At 37.2% G+C, this 23,477-nt stretch overlaps 5 protein-coding genes across 5 annotated transcripts; 2 read left to right on the top strand and 3 right to left on the bottom strand.

Annotated features, from left to right (window-relative positions):
- Positions 1-1,081: 1,081 nt before the first annotated feature.
- On the top strand, positions 1,082-3,307 carry GCK72_025193 (uncharacterized protein; the record flags this gene model as incomplete). The annotated part of the gene is made up of 3 exons (XM_053736232.1): positions 1,082-1,138; positions 3,037-3,090; positions 3,146-3,307. 3 exons carry the CDS (start codon positions 1,082-1,084, stop codon positions 3,305-3,307), a joined length of 273 nt encoding a protein of 90 aa, XP_053579798.1.
- On the bottom strand, positions 1,308-1,963 carry GCK72_025194 (uncharacterized protein; the record flags this gene model as incomplete). Its single annotated transcript, XM_003098425.1, has 6 exons — positions 1,308-1,345; positions 1,393-1,519; positions 1,569-1,628; positions 1,676-1,741; positions 1,787-1,843; positions 1,892-1,963. The coding sequence occupies 6 exons, from the start codon at positions 1,961-1,963 to the stop codon at positions 1,308-1,310; spliced, it is 420 nt and encodes a 139-aa protein (XP_003098473.1).
- A 5,381-nt stretch (positions 3,308-8,688) lies between the features above and the next one.
- Positions 8,689-10,362, top strand: GCK72_025195 (uncharacterized protein; the record flags this gene model as incomplete). Its single annotated transcript, XM_053736233.1, has 4 exons — positions 8,689-8,859; positions 9,629-9,757; positions 10,113-10,166; positions 10,222-10,362. 4 exons carry the CDS (start codon positions 8,689-8,691, stop codon positions 10,360-10,362), a joined length of 495 nt encoding a protein of 164 aa, XP_053579799.1.
- A 2,104-nt stretch (positions 10,363-12,466) lies between these two features.
- GCK72_025196 (uncharacterized protein) lies at positions 12,467-13,395 on the bottom strand (the record flags this gene model as incomplete). The annotated part of the gene is made up of 5 exons (XM_003093354.2): positions 12,467-12,512; positions 12,570-12,766; positions 12,811-12,861; positions 12,905-13,045; positions 13,138-13,395. The coding sequence occupies 5 exons, from the start codon at positions 13,393-13,395 to the stop codon at positions 12,467-12,469; spliced, it is 693 nt and encodes a 230-aa protein (XP_003093402.2).
- Positions 13,396-21,856: 8,461 nt separating this feature from the next.
- Positions 21,857-22,758, bottom strand: GCK72_025197 (uncharacterized protein; the record flags this gene model as incomplete). The annotated part of the gene is made up of 3 exons (XM_003093333.2): positions 21,857-22,003; positions 22,234-22,398; positions 22,702-22,758. The coding sequence occupies 3 exons, from the start codon at positions 22,756-22,758 to the stop codon at positions 21,857-21,859; spliced, it is 369 nt and encodes a 122-aa protein (XP_003093381.2).
- Between the last annotated feature and the right edge of the window lie 719 nt (positions 22,759-23,477).

Genomic DNA, 23,477 nt, shown 5'->3' on the forward strand with positions numbered 1-23,477 from the left:
AGATTATTTAACTATCCTTGGCTATTCTAGCCCTCCTACAAAATATTCTGATCAACTACAAAAACCAAGTATTACGTTGTTAAAGTGTAACATATAAAACATTTTTTTTATAAAACTATTAATTTCTTCGCCATTACTTTGAAAACAGTAATTTTCAACAGACATAAGCCAATATTAAGATCGCTATAACTATTACTATACTTAATCATCTCCTCCCTGTCCCCATTCGGTGACGTCACACATAGCGCAGATGGTAATCTCACCAATGAGGATAGTCAGGAAAAGTAAGAAGAAATGTAAACTGTTTTAAATGCACTTCGAATGAAATTTTCAAAAATTTATAGAAGAAAAATGAATAGACTTCAAAGCAGCTCAAAATCTGACAATCTGATGCGGTTTTCAACAATAAATTTTGTATTTCAGTGAAATTGCTTTGTGTGTAGATCTCATAGTTTCTTCAGATTAAATTTTTTGCAAATTTTCTCGTGATTATTTATCTCAACCAAATTCAGTAGCAATGTTTGTGCAATTTTCCCCAATCTTCCACTAATTTTCTCTGCCACACAAATCAATCATAATCTGACAGTACCCATTGTATGTCTCTACAATCCTCTCCTCCTTTTTTGTTGTCTGGGTGGCGATATTGATTCTTGCCGTGTGCCGAGGAGATGACGTAATGTGAGGTCTGAGCGCGCGACGATCCACCCGAGGAGGGACTCTTTCTCGCTCGCGCACACCATCGTTCGCATCCGTTCTGTCGGAGAGAGAGAGGCCCACGGAGCGCGACGTCGCCTCCGTCGACGCGTGTTGTGTTCAACACACTCCTCATCTCCTCCGCGGCGTTTTTCCGTCGCAGCCTTTTTCCCCCACACCAGATGCCAATAGTGAAGATTAGAAAGAGATGAGAGAGATACGGGTCTTCTCCCCACAAGATTGGTCGTCGAGAAGAAAAGACGGGCCCTCCGAAGGCAAAAGAAACGCAGAGTAGAGAAAATATCTTCTTCTTCTGTTTAGCCCACACAGATTAGCAGTGTTAAAGGAAAATGGGACAGCAGAAGACTGCGGCGCGGCGGCATAGAGGATGCGCGCACTGCTGGCACCGCATTGCGTTTTGGATGCAACATTCGAGAGGAAAAAGGTGCCCAGTGTAATGTGATAAAAGAGATATAAGAAGTAGAGAAACGGAACTTTATAGAAATTGACAAAAAAGTACAAAACAGCGATAAAATTGGGAAACCGGAAGAGAATTTTTGAGAGTTTCAGGGATATACCGACTATTCATCTGAATGTTATGTAATGCTTTTGGATTATGGAGTAACACATTTGCCGCTGAAGAAATTTGCAACTGAAACAAACAAAAATAGGGAAAATAACAACTTTGAAATTACATACTCCGCTTCGAATTTATGGGAATCTTTACAGTATTCGTTTCCGACGGAGTGGTTTCCAAATTCCGTATTGGTTTCCAGTAGAACTTCACCACCATGTTCTCAATATCGCATACTTTTAATGATGTCACCTAAAAAATTTTAATTTCATCTCTTGGTTGTTTTTATCTGTACACTTACATGCAAGAATCTTGGCTCCTGTTCTTTATTCATGACTCGGACTCGATATTCTCTTACAGTCTGAAATGAAGGGTTGTAAAAATTAAGTATACAAAAATATAAGTTACCTTTGGTGTACGTCCAGACCTAATAAGCATTCGGATGGCTGTCAAGTTCAAAATCTTTTCCATATCCTGAAATTGTGATGTTTATTAGTTTTTTTGCTATTCACAACTTACTTTTTTATCCAGAAAATGCATAGTTGGGTTGAATTGAGTGTATCCTGAGATATTTTGCTGGAAAAATAAAGTAACTCAAAATTTGAAAATTTTATATTAGCTCACTTGATAGCTGGCTTCCAAATAACCGAAATCATACAAAGTGGCAATAATACACGGCATACATCTTGATTCCATGTTGATGTACCTTAACGAAAGAAATATGAAAAAATATCAACAACCAGATCTGCAACAACACGAATATGAGAAAAATTGAATCAGGAGAAGAAAAAGAAAAAGCGCAAGGTGAATTCTCGGAATGGTAATAATGACCAGACATCTCATGAATGTCAGTATCGGAAAACCAAGACAAACGATCTGGTTAGCGTAGAAAAACATCTGTTGCACCGTGGTTCATTCAAATTAGAGTTTCTGACAGCCGAAAAGGGGGGAGACAGAAAAACGAGGAGACTCGTCGAATAATCTTCCATGGAATCGACAATTATAGTATTAGCTGCACCTGGTACCAAATGAAGACGTTGTTTTTGTGATACAGTGTTATTCTAACAAGGGAAGTCTTTGGAGACGCGGCTTCCAAACATTCTATACATCTATTCATAGGTACTGTCGACTAGGGGGGAGTATATTTCTACTATCAAAACCTGCTGGACCCGACTTATAAGCTCTCAAACTTTTCATATGGTTAAGCTTTTTCTCATTGAATTCCAAATCTTCCCCAGCGGTTTACCTGTGCTCGCACGTTGCAAAAATGAGAACATCTTGCGTATACTATTTGCCGATTCGAAAATCCATGTGAAAAAGCTTAACCATTTGGCAAGTTTTGGAGCTCATAACTCGGACCGAAAAGACACATTTAGCCGGTTTTGATGGCAAAAATGCACTCCCTGTAGTCAAATGTACAACTGTGAGTTGCTTGATATTGTTTTTCATTTTCACTTCCAGCTAACTTGTTTTCCATAAAAATTGAAAGAGGTACCAATAAAAAACTAGATTTTTAGTGCAGTAGGATGTCATAAAACAATACACTTTTAATTTGTCGAGAGGCTGCCTGTTCTATCTAGAAATCATTCGCTTGTGGTTTAAATCTTCTTTTCGGAAAACAAGAAACTAAAGTTTAGATTCTCATGCGTTGTTTTCTGACTTCTGCTTAAGGCATTGTAGATACTTATAAATAATGTACCTTAACTACTAACACTGAATATGTTAAAGTAAATTTTAGAAAATATATAGCAAAAACTGTTTTTTTTCAGATTGTGGGAAACAATTTCTATGCACAAGAAGAAGGAACTGAACGATTGTTTAAAGTGAGTTTTAACAGAATAACTCTAAAATGGTAATACTTTAAAAACTTATGTTCAGATACAATCGTTCCGGATTCTTGATCCCGGTCGCACTGTATTGGTGGAATGGGCGTTAAGAAAAAAATCCAAAGCAATGATGGACGCTGAACAAAAGGAGGAGGAGGAGGCGGAGGCAAAGGAAAACAGACGAAAAAAGAAGGCCCCAGTCAATAAAGAATAAAAATGGAATGCAAAAATTGAGTTCTCTGAATTTTTTCTGCGGTTGCTTTCTATGAGCAGCCCACCTGTCTTACAACTGCGCCCCATTGCAAATGAGAGAGTATCGCATATTTCGCGCCGTCACATATTTTTGTCATTTTTGATCTATTATCGTTGGTTTTCATAGTTTTTTCGTGAATTGTTTTGAAAATCAGGGTTAATACATCAAAGTCGCGAAAAATACATATCAGCGCGAAAAATATTACTATGAGTTTCTTGCCGATACTCTCTTGTTTGCGGTGGGGCGCAATTGTAAGACAGGTGGGCTGCTCATAGAAGGCTAATATTACACTTCTAATTTTTCCTGTTCCTCCTCCTCCTCTTTCTGATTTTGCAAGGGAACTCGGTAGAACTACGCAATCAACTTTCGATACATTTTTTTTTTCCATAGTTTTGCAAAAATTTATTCCAAACTTCCCGAATTTCAAAATGATTCCGTAGCACCACCGAGCTCCTTTGTAAAGTAAGAAATCGCTTCACTTTTCTTCCCATCAATTCGCCGTTCATCCCCCATTCAACTTTTATGCCCATTCCACTTTTTCACTCCTCAAAATCGAATCCATTCCCCATATTCACATTCACTTCCAAATCAAATGCATAATTGAAAATTTCAAGAGAGATTTTCAAAATTTTTCGAAAATCTCCGAAAACACCAAAAAAATTTTAAATGAAAATATTTTCGCACAACCCTGATCCAAATATTCCTATCCGCATTCTCATTTCGTTGTCTTTCGAAAACCGTGGCTAATGCAATAATTGTTTCATAGACTTTCTCGCTAGTGTCAAACCCATCTCGCTAATGTCAAATATTTTTTTCCGTTTTCATCGCTTTCTTGTTTTTCAAATATATTATCATTTACCTCTTCCTTTTCTGTAAAGTTGTTTCGATAATTCTGTTTTCATTTCACTGCTTTCTTTGTTAATAATTTATCAGTTGAAACAATAAATTTTTTCCAGTACGTAGTGGTCATGTTTCAGTTTTGAGTCAAACCTAAATGAAAGAAACGAAAATGTCAGTTCTAATCAGGCTTGGTCGAGGTCGGGAAATCGGGATACTCGATTTCCCGATTTTCCCGACTTTTTTCGGGAAAATTTCCCGACGGGAAATTTCCCGAAAAAAATGTCGGGAAATTTTTCCCGACGAGAAATTTCCCGTAAATTCCGGGAAAATCGGGAACAATTTTGTATCGCTTGTTGCTAAAATTTTCATTATTTCTGTCTCTTTCCCGTATTTATCATGAGTATTTGAGCTCTCCAGCAACGAATTCAGATGCAGAACGTATGTTCTCGTCGCCAAAAACTGTTTTGATGATAGAAAGTTATTGAGAGCTGAGAGATGTTTCTTCAGCGAAACCGGAAATTGATGTGGTTCCAACCTCAACAAACGAACTTTTTGTTATTGAATAAGTTTTTATTGCTAGCATTGATGATGAAAATAAAAAATGTGAAAAAAATACGCATTTTTGAGTCATTAAATGTTCGTTTTCAAAAATTCTCGAATTTCTCGAAAAATTCCCGATTTTCCCGGAAAAAAAGTCGGGAAAAAAACCGGGTTCCCGATTTCCCGAAGAAATTTTTCGGGAAATTTTTCGGGTTCCCGATTTCCCGAAAAAAAATTTCGGGAAATTTTTTTGTTCCCGATTTTCCCGAAGAGTTTTTCCCGACCAAGCCTGGTTCTAATACACTTTTTGTGCTTGAACAAATCAGTCTATTGATCTCTTCGTCTTCTTTTCAAAATGTTTCAACTGGGATGATTCGAGCGTGCACATGCTCTTGGTGCCGGTCGGTGTCTTTGCTCTGATATCTCAATCCTGTAATTAGTCCAACATGCCTACTTCCCACGCAACCTTTTTTGAAAAAGAGGCGGAAACTTCAAATTCTGAGTTTCTATAACATGCATTTGATGTGAAACTTTAGTATTCGCTTACGTCGAATTTGCTACGAATTATTCTTGTTATTCCTTGTCTCGAAACTTTTCTAGCGGATTGGGTACTCTACGCATCTTCACTGACCCAACGAAACAAGTGAAGATGTGTCCGAGCGCCCAATGAGATTCAAAAAGTTATATAATTACTTTGAAAAGTCATTTGTTCAAAATTTCAGAGGTTTGAGGTGAAAACTTATTCTCTACATTGACAGGGTTGAGGAACAAAAGTAGGATTTAGTTATCAAATTTCAGTGTAAGCTAGATGAGTATAACCATTCCATCACTTTGAAATTTTAAACGAAGTGCTCTTTGCCAGTGCTTTCTCGTACGCGTGCATCTTACTCCTCATCTCGGCATCATTCTCCCCCAGTACTCATTAACTTTCATTAGTCTAATGGAAAAAGAGGCGGATCTAAATATTTATCCTTTCATGACTCCCTCGATTAGTCATTGTAGCAAACGACAGGTCTGAATGTGTTTTTTATTCTATTCCGCTAGACAAAATCTAATACTCAACAACTCGTGTGGCTAATAGATCAATGTAAAGTTCTTTTAACTGAAATTAACACAATTAGTTAAGGTCAATTCATTGCTCTAATAATTCTTGATTCCATTCAGTGTACCTTAACAAAAGAAGTATAAAAAAGTAGCAACAACCAGATCTGCAACAACACAGAATTGAGTAGAATTGAATGTAGAGAAGAGAAAAAGAAAACGCAAAACAAGGTGGATTCTCGGAATGGTAATAATGACCAGACATGCATGTCAGTATCGGAAAACCAAGACAAACAATCTGGATAGTGTAAAAAAACATCTGTTGCGCTGTGGTATATTCAAATTAGAGCTTCTAACAGCCGAAAAGGGGGAGGCGGGGAGACTCGTCGAATAATATTCCATGGAATCGATAATTAAAGTATAAGCTGCACCTGGTCCCAAATGAAAACGTTATGCTCGGGGTACAGTGTTATTTTAAGTGATACAAAATGACTTTTTGAACAAGTACCGGATAAACGCCTAAGTTACCATACAATATATAACAGAAGGAACATTCAAAGGTCTCTGCTTGATGGTGTCCCCAAAAATTATGTCAAAATATTTTCAGATTATGAAATTTCTTTCAATCTTGATAAAATATATTCTAATCAGAATATAAATTGAAACATTTAGAATTGTTCCTCTTACAAACACATTCAAGGTATTATTTTCTTGAAAACTTTTTTCATCCTCCCAACAATTTTTAGTTTTCACTGTTTGACGAGTTGTGACAAAAAAGAGCAGATTTTCATCACGACTTTTTTTGGACGCTGACGAATAAATCAAATAAAACTTTTTCATTTAATACTCCATCTCATTATCCTGGTTTTGATAAGTGTACGTTAATTTTTTTAGTTTTTGTTGAGATCCGTTTTCCCTCTTGTCAGTCTGTTTTGCTATAGCAGATATGGGATAAGAATAGATGTGCTCTTTATCATTCTTTAACATTCAGGTGCAGTCTGTTCTCAACATAGTCACGGGAGCGTTATCACTCGATGTTAAGATTGGGAATCAGCAGAATCCACGGAGACTAAAACGAATGTACTGTCAGTTTCATACTGTGGCTCTCATGTTATTATAGCTATTCTCAATTTCATTATATACACTCAATACTTTTTTGAGCGGTTGATGCATATCTCTCAAAGGTTACAGTATAACACAATTGATCTACTTAGTGCAGCCAAAGGATTTCGTCACAGTGGGGTGTCTTAATCCTCTCTTTTAAGAACCCGCTCTTCCTACCGTAAAGGTATTTTTGGGAACACCTGTTGAGACCCTATATTTTGTTTGCACAGCACACTGTATAATCTTGATGGTCACAATTGAATGAGGAGGAAGGGCCAACAGTAACAATCCACGTCATAGTATGGAATGAGGGAAAATGAGGCTAACTCATTGCAAAGCTTTGGACTTCACAACATAATTTGTAAATGGAATTGAGACAGAACACGTGAGAACTGGATGAAACAAAGGTGTTACCCTACCGTTCGAAATATCAAGAATGCCATAATATTTTTCTATAAAGTTACCATAATGTTCAAAAAGTAAATGGAGTACCTGGAACTGAAGTTATTTACTATTTTCATATAGTGAGAATTATTAGCAGAAGAAATACTTCAACTTGGAATTTCCGGTTGCCAGTTGGAAGAAATGAAGAAAATGGATCAAATTTTGTTTAAAAAAGAAGTGAAACAAAAGAACAAACATGTCTATAAAAGATGTGCCTACATGTGCCGGAAGTTAAAATGCCAAAACGGAAGTCGGAGAAAATATTTTCAAAACGGAAGTCGGAAATCTGAAGTGGGAAGCAGATTTTTTTGCAAATATTCAAAAATTTCAGGAAAAAATATTATGAAATTTGCAAAAATCAGTGGATAGTTAGTTTTGGCAGAAAAAAGCCTATTTTCTGTTTTTTTAAACCGGGTTTCCGTGAATTTTTGCAAAATTTACACTTTCTCTATTCCATGGTAAAATTCCTTATCCGAAAGAGATTGTCTGTTATAACTTATTTGGTATCATGTTTTTCCGGTTTCAAAATACTTCGTGCTATTCTAATCGAAATCTCTTTTGATTTTTTTTATTAATAGTTTCATTTTTCTAATAAATCTTTGATTAGAATTACTCATTCCGTTCTCCGCCCATGTTTTGCGTCACCCAAATATTGCTCCGCCTCCATCTCAGACACCTATAAATACTGCATGTGTCCTCGTCGATTTACCTCACTCTTGTATTTACCCTCATTGGCACCTCTGTTGTCCATGCATCAAAACGTTCCTAGGTTCCCCTTCCCTTAATGTTGCCCTGTACTACTAATTCAACCCCTCCCTGTATTAGAGGCATACTGTTGGTTCACAAGCCTTTATAGGAAAGCAAGAAGACAAAGACCTAATCTCGACCATAGAAATTTTAGGTCCCACTTTTCAAAATACCTCAATACGGCTAACCTACTGAGTGCTGCCCTCATTTTTTCGAGTAATAGAATAAACTGTTCATATTTATAAATTACATTATACATAAAATTCCATACTTATCAATGCCCGGCCTTCAATTTTTTTTGAAATGCTTTCACTTTTTCCTCGAAAATGTAAACATTTTTGATGGTATTTCTAAATTTCTTTTAATTCTAAAGCATAGGCAATAATTTGACTTTTTCGCGAGAAAAATTTGAAAGTGAAAAAAAATTCGCGAATTTTGAAATTTGAACTTTGGCACCAATCACCCGGGCCGGGCCTTGACAAGTATGTAAATTTCAAAAAACTAGATCAAGTCTCTTCTTCAAATTGTAATTTAGTAGTCGTTTTCTCTCTTTATACATATTAGTATGCAATTCCTTGGTCTTTAATCTCGTCTAACTTGTTTTGAAATGTTCTTCCTCTTCAAATATGAAATTTTTCTCAGAATCCGCAACTGCTCAAATCACAATGGCCCCAACCAAGAAAAGAGTCAAGAATGCTGGAACACTGGCAAAAGCTCCAAGAGCTAGACAAGCTTCAAGAGTTCTCAGGAAAATAATTCTGGGAAAAGTGCCCCAGCAAGAGTGGAAGTTTGATACGGTAAGGTTTTTATTACTAACTCTTGCAGGAATAATCCCCGAGCTGAATTTGTATTTATTTTCCGTGCACAGGTAGTGTCTGACGTAATTATGAATAGATCAAAATTATAGCGGCGTTTTCTGAGGTTTCTCACCGTGATACATTCTTTTTGAAACAATTTATATTTCAACCTTGAAACACTGTAACTTTATGAGTTTTCGAGCTACGAAAATGATTTTGCGCTCATTTGATAGGCAACAATATCGACTTTCGAAAAAATCATTAGAGCAAATGTCCAAAAACATTACTTACTGAACTATGATGAATTTCTGAGAACCGTTATTGTGAGATTTGAATTAAAATACAATTTCGACAATAGGCGGACGAGGAACCACAACTTGTATTGAAGAGTACGCAGGTAGTGTTCCCCTGTTCCCCGATTCTCAAGTAATTGACACTAATCCAAATGTCCCCAGCCGCAATTCGAAAGCTAAAGTTTTTAAAAGCACTTTTTAGCATAATCTTGAAGTTGCCTTTCGAACGAGCGTTAAATCATTACGTTAGCTCAAAAACTCATAGAGTTACCGGCATTTCAAAATGAAAATATCACATTTTTCCACAAAAATATGCATAGTCCCCTTCCCCGGATCTCAAGAGAGCAGCGCTACAGTTTTGAATTTTTCTTATAGTTACGGGGCGGATGCTCTCTGTTATTTCCGGGTCAGTTGTGTTCCGTTTGCTGACCAATTTAAACCTATTTTCTACAATGTAAAATGATTTCTATTTTCAGACTGAAAATATAGTGTATCTGCGCTACCAAACACATAAAATGGAAGAGAGTCTTAGTTACTCAAATGCAAGAACCACGGCAATTCTCAATGATCTGAGAGTTGCCACAAAAGATGAAATTTCCACAAGAGTGAGTTCTTTCATCTCATTGTTTTATTTTCACTTCCAGATTATTGGTTTTCAATAAAAATTAGAATTGACAATCAATTAAAAAAGAGAAACTTTTTTGTGTAGTAGGCTAGTGTCATGAAACGAAACACTTCTAATTTCTCGATAGGCTGCCTTTTCTATTAAGAAATCATACATTTGTGGTTTAAATCTTCATTTCGAAAAACAAGAAAATAAAGTTTAGATACTCATGTGTTGTTTTCTGACTTCTGCTTAAGGCGGTGTAGAAACTTATAAGTAATTCAACTAAATTATTAACACTCAATAAATCAAAATAAAGGATAGAAAATATATAGCAAAAACTATTTTTTTTTCAGGTGGTTGGTGAAAACTTCTATGTAGAAGAGGAGAACACGGGAAGATTGTTCAAAGTGAGTTTTAACAGAATAACTCTGAAGTGAAAATATTTTCAAAAATTATGTTCAGGTACAATCTTTCCGTATCCTTGATCAGTGGGCACATTTTGAGGTAGAATGGGTGATGAAAAGAAAAGCAGAAGAAATGATGGACGAAGAGGAAAAAGAAAAGAAGAACGCTCGTCGAGCTGAGAACGCCGCAGCTCAATAACAGTGAGTAAGCAAACAAAAATTGTTAATTTCTGTCTTTCAACTGCGCCCCATCGCATTGAGTATCGCCGAGACACGCAGTTTTTCACGCCGGCACATATTCTTATCATTTTTGACTTATTATCGCTGGTTTTTATAGTTTTTCTTGTGAATTGTTTCGAAAACAGGAATTATTGATCAAATTCGGTGAAAATATGTACGTATAAGCGCAAAAAATTACTTTGCGTCTCTTGACGATACTCTCTCATTTGCAACGGAGCGCAGTTGTAAGACGGGTGGGCTGCTAATATCAAAACTGCTAATTTTTCCTGTTCCTCCTCCTCCTCTTTCTTATTTTACAAAAGAACTCGGTACAGCCACGCAATCAACTTTTGATACAAAAGTTGTTGAAAACACTTGATAATAGTTTCCACGACCTATCCTAGTAAGCCACAACTCCATCGCTAGCACCACCGACTCCTCTTGTAATGGAAGAAATCGTTCCACTTTTTTCCCATCGATTCCCATTCCTTTCTCTTCACCCATTCTACAATTTCATTCAACTTTTCGGCCTTTTCTTCCAATTCCCAAATATATTTCTACCACCAATCCAATATTACCCTCATTCTTCCAAAAATCAAATCTCTTACATTTTCATAAGATTTCCACTTGAATCCTAACTTTTTGTATTCCGAAATCTTAATACAAAAAATGTAGCAAGACTTTCTCGCTATGTGTCAAACCTCTGTTCGCTAATGTCAAAACCTTTTTTTTCCGATTACATTGATGTGTTCTTTAAATATATTATCAGTTATATATTGTTTCTGTAAAGTTTTTCTATAATCCTGTTTTTGTTTTTACTGTTCTGTTTTGTCAATAATTTTCCATATAAAATAATAAATGTTCTTTCAGTCTGTAGTGTTCATGTTTTAGTTTTGAGTGAAACCTGAATGAAAAAAATTAAAGATGCCAATTCATTTTGATTCTCATTTTGTGCTTGAACAAATCAGTCTCAATATATAATCGGTATTGATTGCTTCGTCTTCTTTTCAAAATGTTAGCTGTAGACTACATTCCAAATCTGACTCTCACACCCCTAATCCAGTATCTCCTTCAGAGCAGTCATGCGATTTCCTTCAACTACAACTGAGTGAGCTGATTCGAGCGTGCACATGCTCTTGGTGCCCGTCGGTGTTTTTGCTCTGTTATCTCAATCCTGTAATTAGTCCAACATACCTACTTCCCACGCAACCTTTCTCGAAAAAGAGGCGGTGTTTTCAAATTCTGAGTTTCTATATCATGCATTTGATGTGAAATTTTTGTATTCGCTTACGTCGAATTTGCTACGACATATTCTTGTTATTTCTTGTCTCGAAACTTTTCTAGCGGGTTGGGTACTCTACGCATCTTCACTGCCACAACGAAACGAGTGAAGATGTGTCCGAGCGCCCAATCAGATTCAAAAAGTTATATAATTACTTTGACAAGTCATTTGTTCAAAATTTCAGAGGTTTGAAGTAAAAACTCATTTTCTAAGTAGACGGGTTTGAGGAGCAAACGAAGAACTTTGTTATCAAATTTTAGAGAAGCTGGATAAGCTTAACCATTCCTTCACACTGTAATCTTCAAATTGCGTACTCCTTGTCGGTGTTTGCTGGTACTCATTCACCTTAATCCTCATCTCGACATTATCTTTACCCAGTACTCATGATCTTTCATTGATCTCATGGAAAAATATGCGGAACTTCACATTTTTCCTTATTACGACTCCTGGACTAGTCATTGTAGCACACGGCAAGTTTGCATGTGATGCTTATTCTATTCCGCTTGAAAAAATCTAATACTCAAGAACTCTTGTGGCTAATAGATCAGTGTTGAATATATTTATTGAATGTTCAAATATTTGCATAGAGATCGATAATGATTAGTGAGATCAATTATGAATAAATGCTACAAGTATCAATTATTGAATGAAACAATATATCAATAAACTATCAATCAATGATAGAAAAGATGATATCAGTTAATAACGTGGGGCAGGGGAAGGCTGGATGAAGTTGGAGTGAAGCAAACTTTGAAAATTGAGAGGTTGAGAAAGTGAAAAAGATTTGAATTCATTTTGAAGTTTAGGTGGATCCATTTTGAGACGTGGATCCATTTTTTGGCGGATTTCTGAAAAGACTTGAATAAATTGATGGTTCTATAGTAACCTAGATTTTATTAATTTACCTCATTCTATCCACCACTCCTTCCAACTCAGCAATCCTTTTTTCATTTTCTTCTTCCAATTCAGAAATCCTTTTCTTTGCTTCTTCCAGCTCTTTTTCTTTCGGATCGATCTCTTCTCTGATTGCCAACCCGTTCGCAAGAACTGAAGGCCATGACACTTCTATCACTTTGGATGATAGAAGTGTCAACGTGTCGACCTTAAACACAATGATGATATAAAATAAAATGATTAATTTCTTACTTTATAGATTTCATCACTATTCAAATTGACAGCGGCCAATTTCGGATGTGCCTAAAAATATGATATCGAAATTATACTTAAAGTAGTAACTCACCAGCTGCTTTACCTCCTCCATCTGACCTTCAAACCTCTTAAACAAATCTTCAATGCGTTTGATTTCGCGCATCTTTTTTTTCAAGTCGTCCGTCAGTTCAATTCTGGTCGGTTGATAGTGGATGCGGGAGGTCCGGTCATCCTGAAAATGATTTTAAAGTGTTATGTGTCAAATGCGTTAATTTTCATACATGGGTCATTCTAAAAAAGTAACAGAAAAAGAAGAAAACAAACCACATATTTGACTTCGAACTCGTATCCATCTGTGAATTCAAAGACGATGAGGAACCCGTCCTTGGTGTGGCCGATCTGGCTGGGTGGGCTGAGACTGGAAGCTCGGCTCGACGATGCTGTCGGGGAGGCCGATTGAGAAGAAGAAGAAGGTGCAGGGAAAGGAGTAGATGCAGAAGATGGGGAACGGGAAGATCGTGGAAGAAGTTGGGAAGAAGAAGGAGAAGAAGAAGGAGAAGAAGATGACGATGGAGAAAACATATCGACCGTAGATATTCTGTGAGAAATTATCTTTAAGAGTTCGATGAAACATTTGTAAACGATATGTGCGAAGATAATATATTTTAATTGATTGAAAGGTAACTCATAGAAATCACCATGTATGATTTACATGGCAACGGAAAGACAGATACGAAAATAGATTCAGCATCCATTGGCTATCTTCTGATATCTCCTCTGACAATGTGCCCTTATCTCTCGCACTCTTCTTTTGGCGAGCTCTTTTTTATCTGTGAGAGATGAGAGCTCTTTCTCCTCTGATTCTCACACTTACTCCTTTTCAAAATCAGTGTAGCGAGAGAAAAGAAGAGTGTACGTGTGGTCACGGCCTACGGTAGATAACCCTTGGAAACGTCATCCGGTCGACTAGACTTTTTTACGCGCATGAAGGAAAGTGGCGGAAATGAGGAACAAGTAAAACTGTCATTGTGAAATGGTATCACAGTCTTTCACAACTATACCAATCATTGTCTGACCTCGTTCTTTACTTGAAACTGTCTAGCTAGGAACTTTTCCAGGTTTTTACGCTTTCCTTATGATAAAAAAATACAACTTCGTTTTTAAATTAGTAGTAAATTAATAGTAGAAACATGTGTCAAGTTCAAACGGAAAATAAAAAGAACTCGATTTAATCTTCGAAATGAAGTCAAAATAATCAAACTGTACAGACACTAATATCAGAAAAATTGCACACTTTCAGAATCAATTTCTCCCAAAAAAAACAGAAAAAAAGAGACAGGAATGCACGTAGTTCTCACAGGTTACCTTCTGATATCCGCGCTGACAACGTGCCCTTATCTCCTGCACTCTTTTTTTGGCGAGCTCTTTTTTGTGCCTGTGGGGCGACCGCCCCTCTTTCTTTCAATCTCACACTCGTTTTGTCTGAAATCTGCAGAACTAGAAAAAAAAAAAAAAAAGGGAGTACGTGCGGCGACGGGAGAACATTGACAACTAGTAGAAACACCAATTTTTGGTTTTTTAATCTTACAAGGAAGATGTAAGCAGTGCATGGTATGGAAGGGCGAAGACTTAGATTAAAACCCAATTAAGTAGTCAAAAAAATATTTCAAAAAAGAATGGGCCGAACCGGGGATTGAACAAGGGACCTCTCGCACCCAAAGCGAGAATCATACCACTAGACCATTCGGCCACAGAATGTATCAAAGAAAACACCAGTGAAACATGTTTCTTTTTACGCTATAACCCTTCCGCGCGGAACCCGAGTCAACAGAACGGGCGCCACCGCGCGGAAAACTAAACAACGGGTTTTACCGCTCTATCCATCATTTTAATGTTCAAAGAAGCTAATCGCGGCCGAATGGTCTAGTGGTATGATTCTCGCTTTGGGTGCGAGAGGTCCCGGGTTCAATCCCCGGTTCGGCCCATTCCTTTTTAAAATTTTTCCATAATAAAACCATCTATCCAAAAAAAGTGCGTGAAAATGTTATGGAGGTAAAAATTCTTGCCTGTATGCAAATATAACAAAAAAGGTTGGGCACGACAATCTCCAGATGTCGGTATAAGTAAGCAGTACCATTGAGATATTTGAACCAGAAAAAGTGTTGAGAGGGCATGAAATAAGTCAAGCACCCACTAACAAGAAAATTGACGCTTCTCACGCACTAACATAAAAACAACATTCGAGGCTCATTAAAAGTTTCAAACCAATTTTGAAGAAATCCATTGAGAGAAGACTATTCAGAAAGATTAAAAATGACTTTTGAAAACCATATGTCTTCCCATATGAATTTTTGAAAAAAGAATGGGCCGAACCGGGGATTGAACCCGGGACCTCTCGCACCCAAAGCGAGAATCATACCACTAGACCATTCGGCCGCGATTATTCTCCTTGGACTTTAAAATAAAGAAAGAAACCCCTTTGTTCAGTTTTCCGCACGGTGGCGCCCGATCTATTGACGCGTCTTGGGTTCCGCGCGGAAGGGTTATTGTGTAAGAAGAAAACATGTTTCAGCGGTGTTTTCTTTGATAGAATCTGTGGCCGAATGGTCTAGTGGTATGATTCTCGCTTTGGGTGCGAGAGGTCCCGGGTTCAATCCCCGGTTCGGCCCATTTCTTTTTTCATTCGATTTAAAACTTCTCTGCAAGTTATTAAGCAGATTTGTCCGTTCAAAAAACTTGTTCAAGTCTACATTGCTTTTTTAGGTGCTTTCCTTATGATCAGATAAAAAATTGAAAAATTAGTTTAAAAAAGTTACCCTATTAAAAGGAACACGTACAGATGCTAATATAAGAAAAAACTGAAAAACTCCAAAATTTGTACATATCTCGTAAACAAACAGAAAAGAGGGAGGAATGCACGTAGTCCTCACAGGGTACGCTCTGATATCTCCGCTGACAACGAGCCCTTTTCTTCTGCACTCTTCCTTTGGTGAGCTCTTTTTTGTGCCTGTGGGGCGACCGCCACTCTTTCTTTAAATCTCACACTTGTTTTGTCTGAAATTGAAAGAACCAGAAAAAGGGAGTACGTGCGGCCACGAGATTACATAGACAACTATTAAAAACGTCAATGCCTGGTTTTGTGATCTTACAAGGAATATGCAAGAGATGCATGGTCCGGGTTGATAAAACTTAGATAAAAGCAAATTTAGTCAGAAAGAAATTTAAAAAATGAATGGGCCGAACCGGGGATTGAACCCGGGACCTCTCGCACCCAAAGCGAGAATCATACCACTAGACCATTCGGCCGCGATTATTCTCCTTGTACTTTAAAATAATGAATAGCGCAATAAAACCCTTTGTTCAGTTTTCCGCGCGGTGGCGTCCGTTCTGTTGACGCGTCTTGGGTTCCGCGCGGAAGGGTTATTGCGTAAAAGGAAAACATGCTTCAGTGGTGTTTCCTTTAGTTGATTCTGTGGCCGAATGGTCTAGTGGTATGATTCTCGCTTTGGGTGCGAGAGGTCCCGGGTTCAATCCCCGGTTCGGCCCATTCCTTTTTCACTTTCCTGGATTTACAATTTCTCTAAAATTTCATTTGTAGATTTGTCAGCTTAGATTTCATTTTTATTTAGTCAAATTTCTTTGTAGTCAACCAAAATTTAGCTCTACTTATTCAACGCCATGATGATGCGCAGCTTAATATCTAATGTTTCTCCCCTTGTCAACGGCCAGTAATAGCCTGCGGAACCCAATATCCTAAAATAGTAAACATGCGAATGGTGGATTCTGTTTTGTGAATAACAGTCATCTAAAAATGTATGCTTATCTGCATTTTGTCAATACGTATTACAAATCAAGAGATATATAAAAAAGACGGTAACAACTGAATAGGTGAGAGGTGTAGAGGTGCACGTTGATAACTGATACATTAAAAAAGTCGAATAGTATGGATTAGAAAAAAAGCCAAGTAAAAGGTGCTGTCTTCGAGGCACGTGAAAATAAGAATATTGACAAAGTGGTATATTCCAAAAAGAATGCGTTTCTAAAACCAGAACAATAATATTAGTAAATCTTACTCACTAGAAGAATCAATTAGAAGGGTGAAAAGAGAACAATACGGTTAAGTGTGCAAAAACGTCGTGGAGGATGAAAATCCATGCCTGTCTCCAAATTAAATTAACAATGGTTGCACGCCCACCTCCAATTGGCGATATAAGTAAGTAGTGCCAATAAAAAATAGAAGAATAAACAATATCTAAACACCGCGTACTGGTGTGCATCGCAGAAAAAATATGCATGGAGTGAGGTCAAACACATAGCGTGGAGAAAATTTACAAGTTCACCAGTAAAAAAGAGGCCACGATTGTGTTCTTTAGACATTAAAATAAAGAATAGCGCGGGAAACTCCTTTGATCAGTTTTCCGCGCTGTGGCGCCCGATCATCTTGGGTTCCGCGCGGAAGGGTTATCGCGTGAAAAGAAAAATGTTTTATTAGTGTTTTCTTCGATAGGATCTGTGGCCGAATGGTCTAGTGGTATGATTCTCGCTTTGGGTGCGAGAGGTCCCGGGTTCAATCCCCGGTTCGGCCCATTCCTTTTTCATTTCACCTGACTCACAACTTTTCTAAAAGCTGATTTGTAGATTTGTCTATTTTGTTGCAACACATTGATTACACTTATATTTTGTCAAATGTTACTGTTGTCAACCGGACATTAATTGTTGCCCTATTGATGCGCAGCTAAACGCTTGTTTCTCTCCTTTTAAATGACTAATCCTAACCTGCGGAGCGGAAAAAAAGACAGTAATATATTGCGATACGTAAAATGACTGTATCAAATCTCCAAATCTGTAAAACACTAGCATTTTTTGAGAATTGTTTGAGAGAAAGAATGGCCTGCCTTGACTTGGCTGAAATCCGCACCGTTAAGATGTTCTCACTAATCTACACTTATTATCTGCAAGGTTTTTTTTTGAAAACTCTCGTCTTCCGAGCCGAGCCGACAGACTTTTTCGAATTAATCTCACCAATTTTTAGCCTTGAACCAAAAAAAGGGCGAATGTGCGGTCTTTCAGAAAAGAAGACTGATTTCGATGACAGCTCACCTTCTACTAATCTCCTGTTTCAATTTCTTGAAACGTAGCTTGAAATAGGGACGTGAGAATAAGAATATTGACGAAGTGGTATATTCAACCAAGAATACATTTTTAAAGCCAGAACAATAGAATTAGAAAATCTTACTCAATAAGAGAACTAATTAGAAGGGTGAAAAGAGAACAATACGGTAAAGTACCCAGAAACGTTATGTAGGTTGAACATTCATGCCTGTCACCAAATTTAATTAACAATTGTTTCACGCTCACCTCCAATTGGCGGCATAAATAAGCAGAACTAATACAAAATAGAAGAATACACAATATCAGAACAATCCGTAAAAACCAATGGATAGTTTGCTCAAAATTATTTTCTCTTTGGCAATTTGCAGACAGTAATTTTTAGCATAACCAGCCTGTCTGCCCCGCCTTCGGCGGTTCAGTCGGCTGGCCTCTTCTCATTTACGTGGCAACCCTTTTTCGAATGTGTCCGCATGGCCGAGTGGTCTAAAGCGGCGGTCGTGTCCATAGCACGCTAGTTCGGTTTTGCCCGCTGGCTTAGTTTCTCTTCTCTTTCCAAAATCGTTGCGGACAGCGCCTCAGACAGACAGACAACGCCCAATTGTCTTTTATATATAAGAATGATTACAGGCACACGTGTGCATCGCAGAACAAAACCTGCACAGTGAGGTAAAGCACATACCGTAGAGAAGTGATCCAGAATATTAACAAGATCTTGTTTACATCAATGGCAATCTTTTTTCCTACATATCAATTTCACAAGTAAAAAAAATGGGCCGAACCGGGGATTGAACCCGGGACCTCTCGCACCCAAAGCGAGAATCATACCACTAGACCATTCGGCCACGATTGTGTTCTTTAGACATTAAAATAAAGAAAAGCGCAAGAAACCCCTTTGTTCAGGTTTCCGCGCGGTGGCGCCCGATCTATTGACGCGTCTTGGGTTCCGCGCGGAAGGGTTATTGCGCTAAAGGAAAACATGATTCAATGGCGTTTTCATTGATAGATTCTGCGGCCGAATGGTCTAGTGGTATGATTCTCGCTTTGGGTGCGAGAGGTCCCGGGTTCAATCCCCGGTTCGGCCCATTTCCTTTTGAAATATCTTTGTGACCACTTAATATTCTATTAATGTAACATTTTATCAACGATTGTTTCTCCCCCTTTTAACGACTAATCCTAACCTACAGGGCCCAAAAAAAGACGGTAATATATTGTGATATGTAAAATGGCTGAATCAAATCTGCAAACCTGGAAAACACTAGAACTTTTTTGTATTAGTTTGAGAGAAAGAAAGTTTTGTCTTGACGTAGCTGAAATCCGCTAGGTTAAGATGTTCTCACTAATCTACACTTATCTTTTGCAAATTTTTTTCCGAAAACTCTCGTTTTCCGAGCCGAGCCGACAGACTTTTTTGTATTAAGCTCATCAATTCTTTATCGCTCGAGGACACTTCACTTTCTACTAATCTCTTGTTTCAATTTCTTGAAACGTAGCAATAAAAAGGGACGTGAAAATGAAAATATTGACAAAGTGGTATATTCGAAATGAATACGTTTCTAAAACCAGAACACTAATATTAGTAAATCTTACTCAATAGAAGAACCAATTAGTAGGGTGTAAAGAGAAAAATACGGTTAAGTGTGTGGAAACGTTGTAGATGTTGAACATCCATGCCCGTCTCTAAATTTAATTAGCAACTGTTGCATGCCCACCTCCAACTATAAGTAAAAAGTATTAAAACATAATAGGAGAATACATAATATCTAAACAACGCGTACAGACCAATGGGTAGTTTGCTCAAAATTACTTTTCCAAGGCAGTAGGAAAACAATCCCTTTTTGCCATAATTACAGGCATATAACCTATTCTCTGTAAGACTCGAGCAACGTGGGTACTAGGGATTTATTTTTGTATTAAAATGTATACCAGGCCATCAGTGACTCATACCATAATTTTTGGGCCCCGGCTCCGGGCTACGGTAGTACGGTAGGTGCTCAAAGGTCAAAAAATTTATTTTTTTGTTTTTCATTTTTAAAAGCTGATTTTTTTCCAACAAAATATGCACAATTAGTATATACTTTTCCCAAATTATCAGACTTGAACAACTTTTTTTCACCGAGTTGACACCAAAATACCCAAAATTTTGAGACATTTTGACAGAAAATCAAAATTTTCGATCCTTATTCAAAAAAACCCCACGACAAAACTTTTGTTTTTCAAATAAGAATTGCAAATTCTTTGATTTAAAAATATATTCGTTCAAAACAACCTCTGAGCAGAAACCCAAAAGTGCGTCTGACTGAATGACAAAAAAATTTTTTAGACGAAAACCAAAAATTCTTTATTGATATCGTAAGATCGTGTTATACTGAACATTTTTTGTACTGACACTTTTTTACCAAACTAAGTCCATCTATGAGAAAATCATGTTCAAGATGAAACCAACGCAAAATTTCTCGTTTCGCACTGCGCATCAAAAGGAAAGTTATTTTCCTTAATTTTCTTATTTTTTGATTTATGTTCTGTAACCAGCAATAAAATAAGTTTGTTTGCTTGATTTCGTCAATATGTTGTTTCAGTAGAAAACTCGAACGTATAGGGATACGTGGAAATTTCATCACATGTTACAGTGAGACAGGAACTCATGTAAAACTCATCTTTATCGTGTTTAACACATTGTTACAAACACTTAATTAAAACTAATTTTAAAACTAAAAAAAAACTTGAAAAAATTTATATTTTAGATGAGTGGTGTAAAATGGAATTTTGCGTTGTTTTCATCTTGAACATGATTTTCTCATAGATGGACTTAGTTTGGTAAAAATGTGTCAGTATAAAAAATGTTCAGTATAACACAATCTTACGATATCAATAAAGAATTTTTGATTTTCGTCTAAAAAATTTTTTTGTCATTCAGTCAGACGCACTTTTGGGTTTCTGCTCAGAGGTTGTTTTGAACGAATATATTTTTAAATCAAAGAATTTGGAATTTTTATTTGAAAAACAAAAATTTTGTCGTGGGGTTTTTAAGGATCGAAAATTTCGATTTTCTGTCAAAATGTCTCAAAATTTTGGGTATTTTGGTGTGAACTCGGTGAAAAAAAGTTGTTCAAGTCTGATAATTTGGGAAAAGTATATACTAACTGTGCATATTTTTTGGAAAAAAATCAGCTTTTAAAAATGAAAAACAAAAAAATAAATTTTTTGACCTTTGAGCACCTACCGTACTACCGTAACTCAGAGCCCGGGCCCAAAAATTATGGTATGGGTCACTGATGGCCTAATGTATATGCACATGCAATTTTTAATCTGTAACATCAATACAGGCCGTACGCCCCTACCTACTGTGACCATGTTCGACTCTTACAGAGAATAGGTTATATGTGTACATAACAGACCAAAAAAAGTGATGAAAAAGAAATATCGTCCGTTCCCATCAATTGTAATCGTTCTTTCTTGATACTAGGTTAACTAGTAAAAAATGAATGGGCCGAACCGGGGATTGAACCCGGGACCTCTCGCACCCAAAGCGAGAATCATACCACTAGACCATTCGGCCACAGAATCTGTCATAGAAAACACCAGTGAAACATGTTCTCTTATTACACAATAACCCTTCCGCGCGGAACCCAAGACGCGTCAACAGAACGGGCGCCACCGCGCGGAAAACTGAACAAAAGGGTTTCCCGCGTTATTCTTTATTTGAATGTCTGAAGAAGCCAATCGCGGCCGAATGGTCTAGTGGTATGATTCTCGCTTTGGGTGCGAGAGGTCCCGGGTTCAATCCCCGGTTCGGCCCATTCCTTTTTGTTTGAGAATCTTGTGGTGAGTTTATTTCATAGAATATATACTTTTTATTGGTTTGTTCCAGAAATTCATATAAATAAATAAATTGTTATGATGGTGTATTGTGGCAGGTTATTTACAAATAATTTCAACGATGACGGATTCCCTTCGATGGTAATTGCAGAGCTGGATCAGATAAAATGTGTCCTTTGTTTTTGATGTCTCGTTGTGTTTTGTTATAAGAGACGTTGTTGAGCAAAAGAATGGATCTCCAGAGTTCGAACTTTTTGTGGTCCTGAAATATATTAATTGAGATATTCACATTTTCAACAAGAGAATACAGTGAGCACCATGTGTTTAGAGCATCAGAAAATGTTTGTAATTGTTAAAAGGTGAACTACATCTGGTATTAAAATCCACCTACATCACCTCCTTTGAAAAAACAGAGATATATATTTCTAATATGTAGGGTACTGTATGTTTCAACCAACTCTATTCTATTTTTTTCTCATGCCAGACACTTACAATATGGACAGCGTGCGGTCCCATTCCCAGAATGACCTTCGATGCATTCACGACACGACGAGCCCTGGTCAATTGCAGCTCATTAAGAGCAGACGATGACAATGGATTGTGAGTGAGATCGTCGATTTCCCTTTCGAAACGCACTTTGAAGCGAGTAATGTACTGCTAAAAAAGGAAAATGGAATGGGATGAAGGAGTAGCTTTGAAAAACTTGCAATCATGAAATCCGACATCTTTGAGAATTCAGTGAATTTTTTCGAGATTCGAAGGAAATGGGTATCTGGAAAATGTAGTTTTGGCAAGTCGGCTATATTAGGAAGTAACAATTCAGGAAGTAAGAAACTTGCAAGACTCTTCAAACAAAGTTCCCAGACAAGTACGCTTATAAAATATTCAACCCAAAAAAAGAAACTAAAGAACTGGAACAGGAAAATGAAAAAGACATTCAGTATTTTAACGAATTAGTACTTTTTTGAGTTTGAGAAGGTGGAGTACGCTGTTCAAAATTCTCAGACGGATGCGCATTTTTCGTTAGACTTTTTATAATCCGCTGCACTAATCCTCCCCATCTTTGTGCATTTCCTTCAAATTTATAATGTAAAGTGAAGAACGCTGTATGACATTGAGGTTAAAAAGATGTGACGTTTCCAGGTACAAAATTTGAAATCGACAAGAAGAAGATATCTAAAAGAGGAGAAGATCTAAAAGGACACAACATCTAAAAAAGGAAAAAATGCACTTGTCTTGTTGAAAAGAACGGAGAAAAAGAGGCTCTTTCGTTTGTGTTTCCTATACCAAATTGTGTTCTATCCAGACTCATATAAACCCTTTTTTTTCACTATTCTCTTTTCTTTGACCGATGTATCAAATTGGCACTTGTTTCCTTATTCAGTAAGAAAAGAACACTCTCTGAAAATCTAGAGAAAAAGAAGAAAAAGCAAAAAAAGTGACGGCGTTCTTTTGGAGAGCAAGATGAATTGAGAGCTGAGAGAAATGAGCTTGGAGCAAAAAAGGGAGAAAAAGATAAATGAGTCAATGTGGGTAAGATGGGCATCTCGCAGATGGGAAGATGCCCTTTCACCAAAATAAGAATAATGGAAAAGTACGAAGAGGGTGTTCGGATTTTTTGTTGGGTTAACGTGGTATGGCAGAGGCGCTTTTAATAGCGGTTTTGGAAATGAAACCGAAAAACCAAACCTTTTCTGGAGAGACCGAAATCTGAATATGAATCTCAACGCAATCTT

Source organism: Caenorhabditis remanei, chromosome X, assembly GCF_010183535.1.
Source record: "Caenorhabditis remanei strain PX506 chromosome X, whole genome shotgun sequence".
NCBI lineage: Eukaryota > Metazoa > Nematoda > Chromadorea > Rhabditida > Rhabditidae > Caenorhabditis > Caenorhabditis remanei.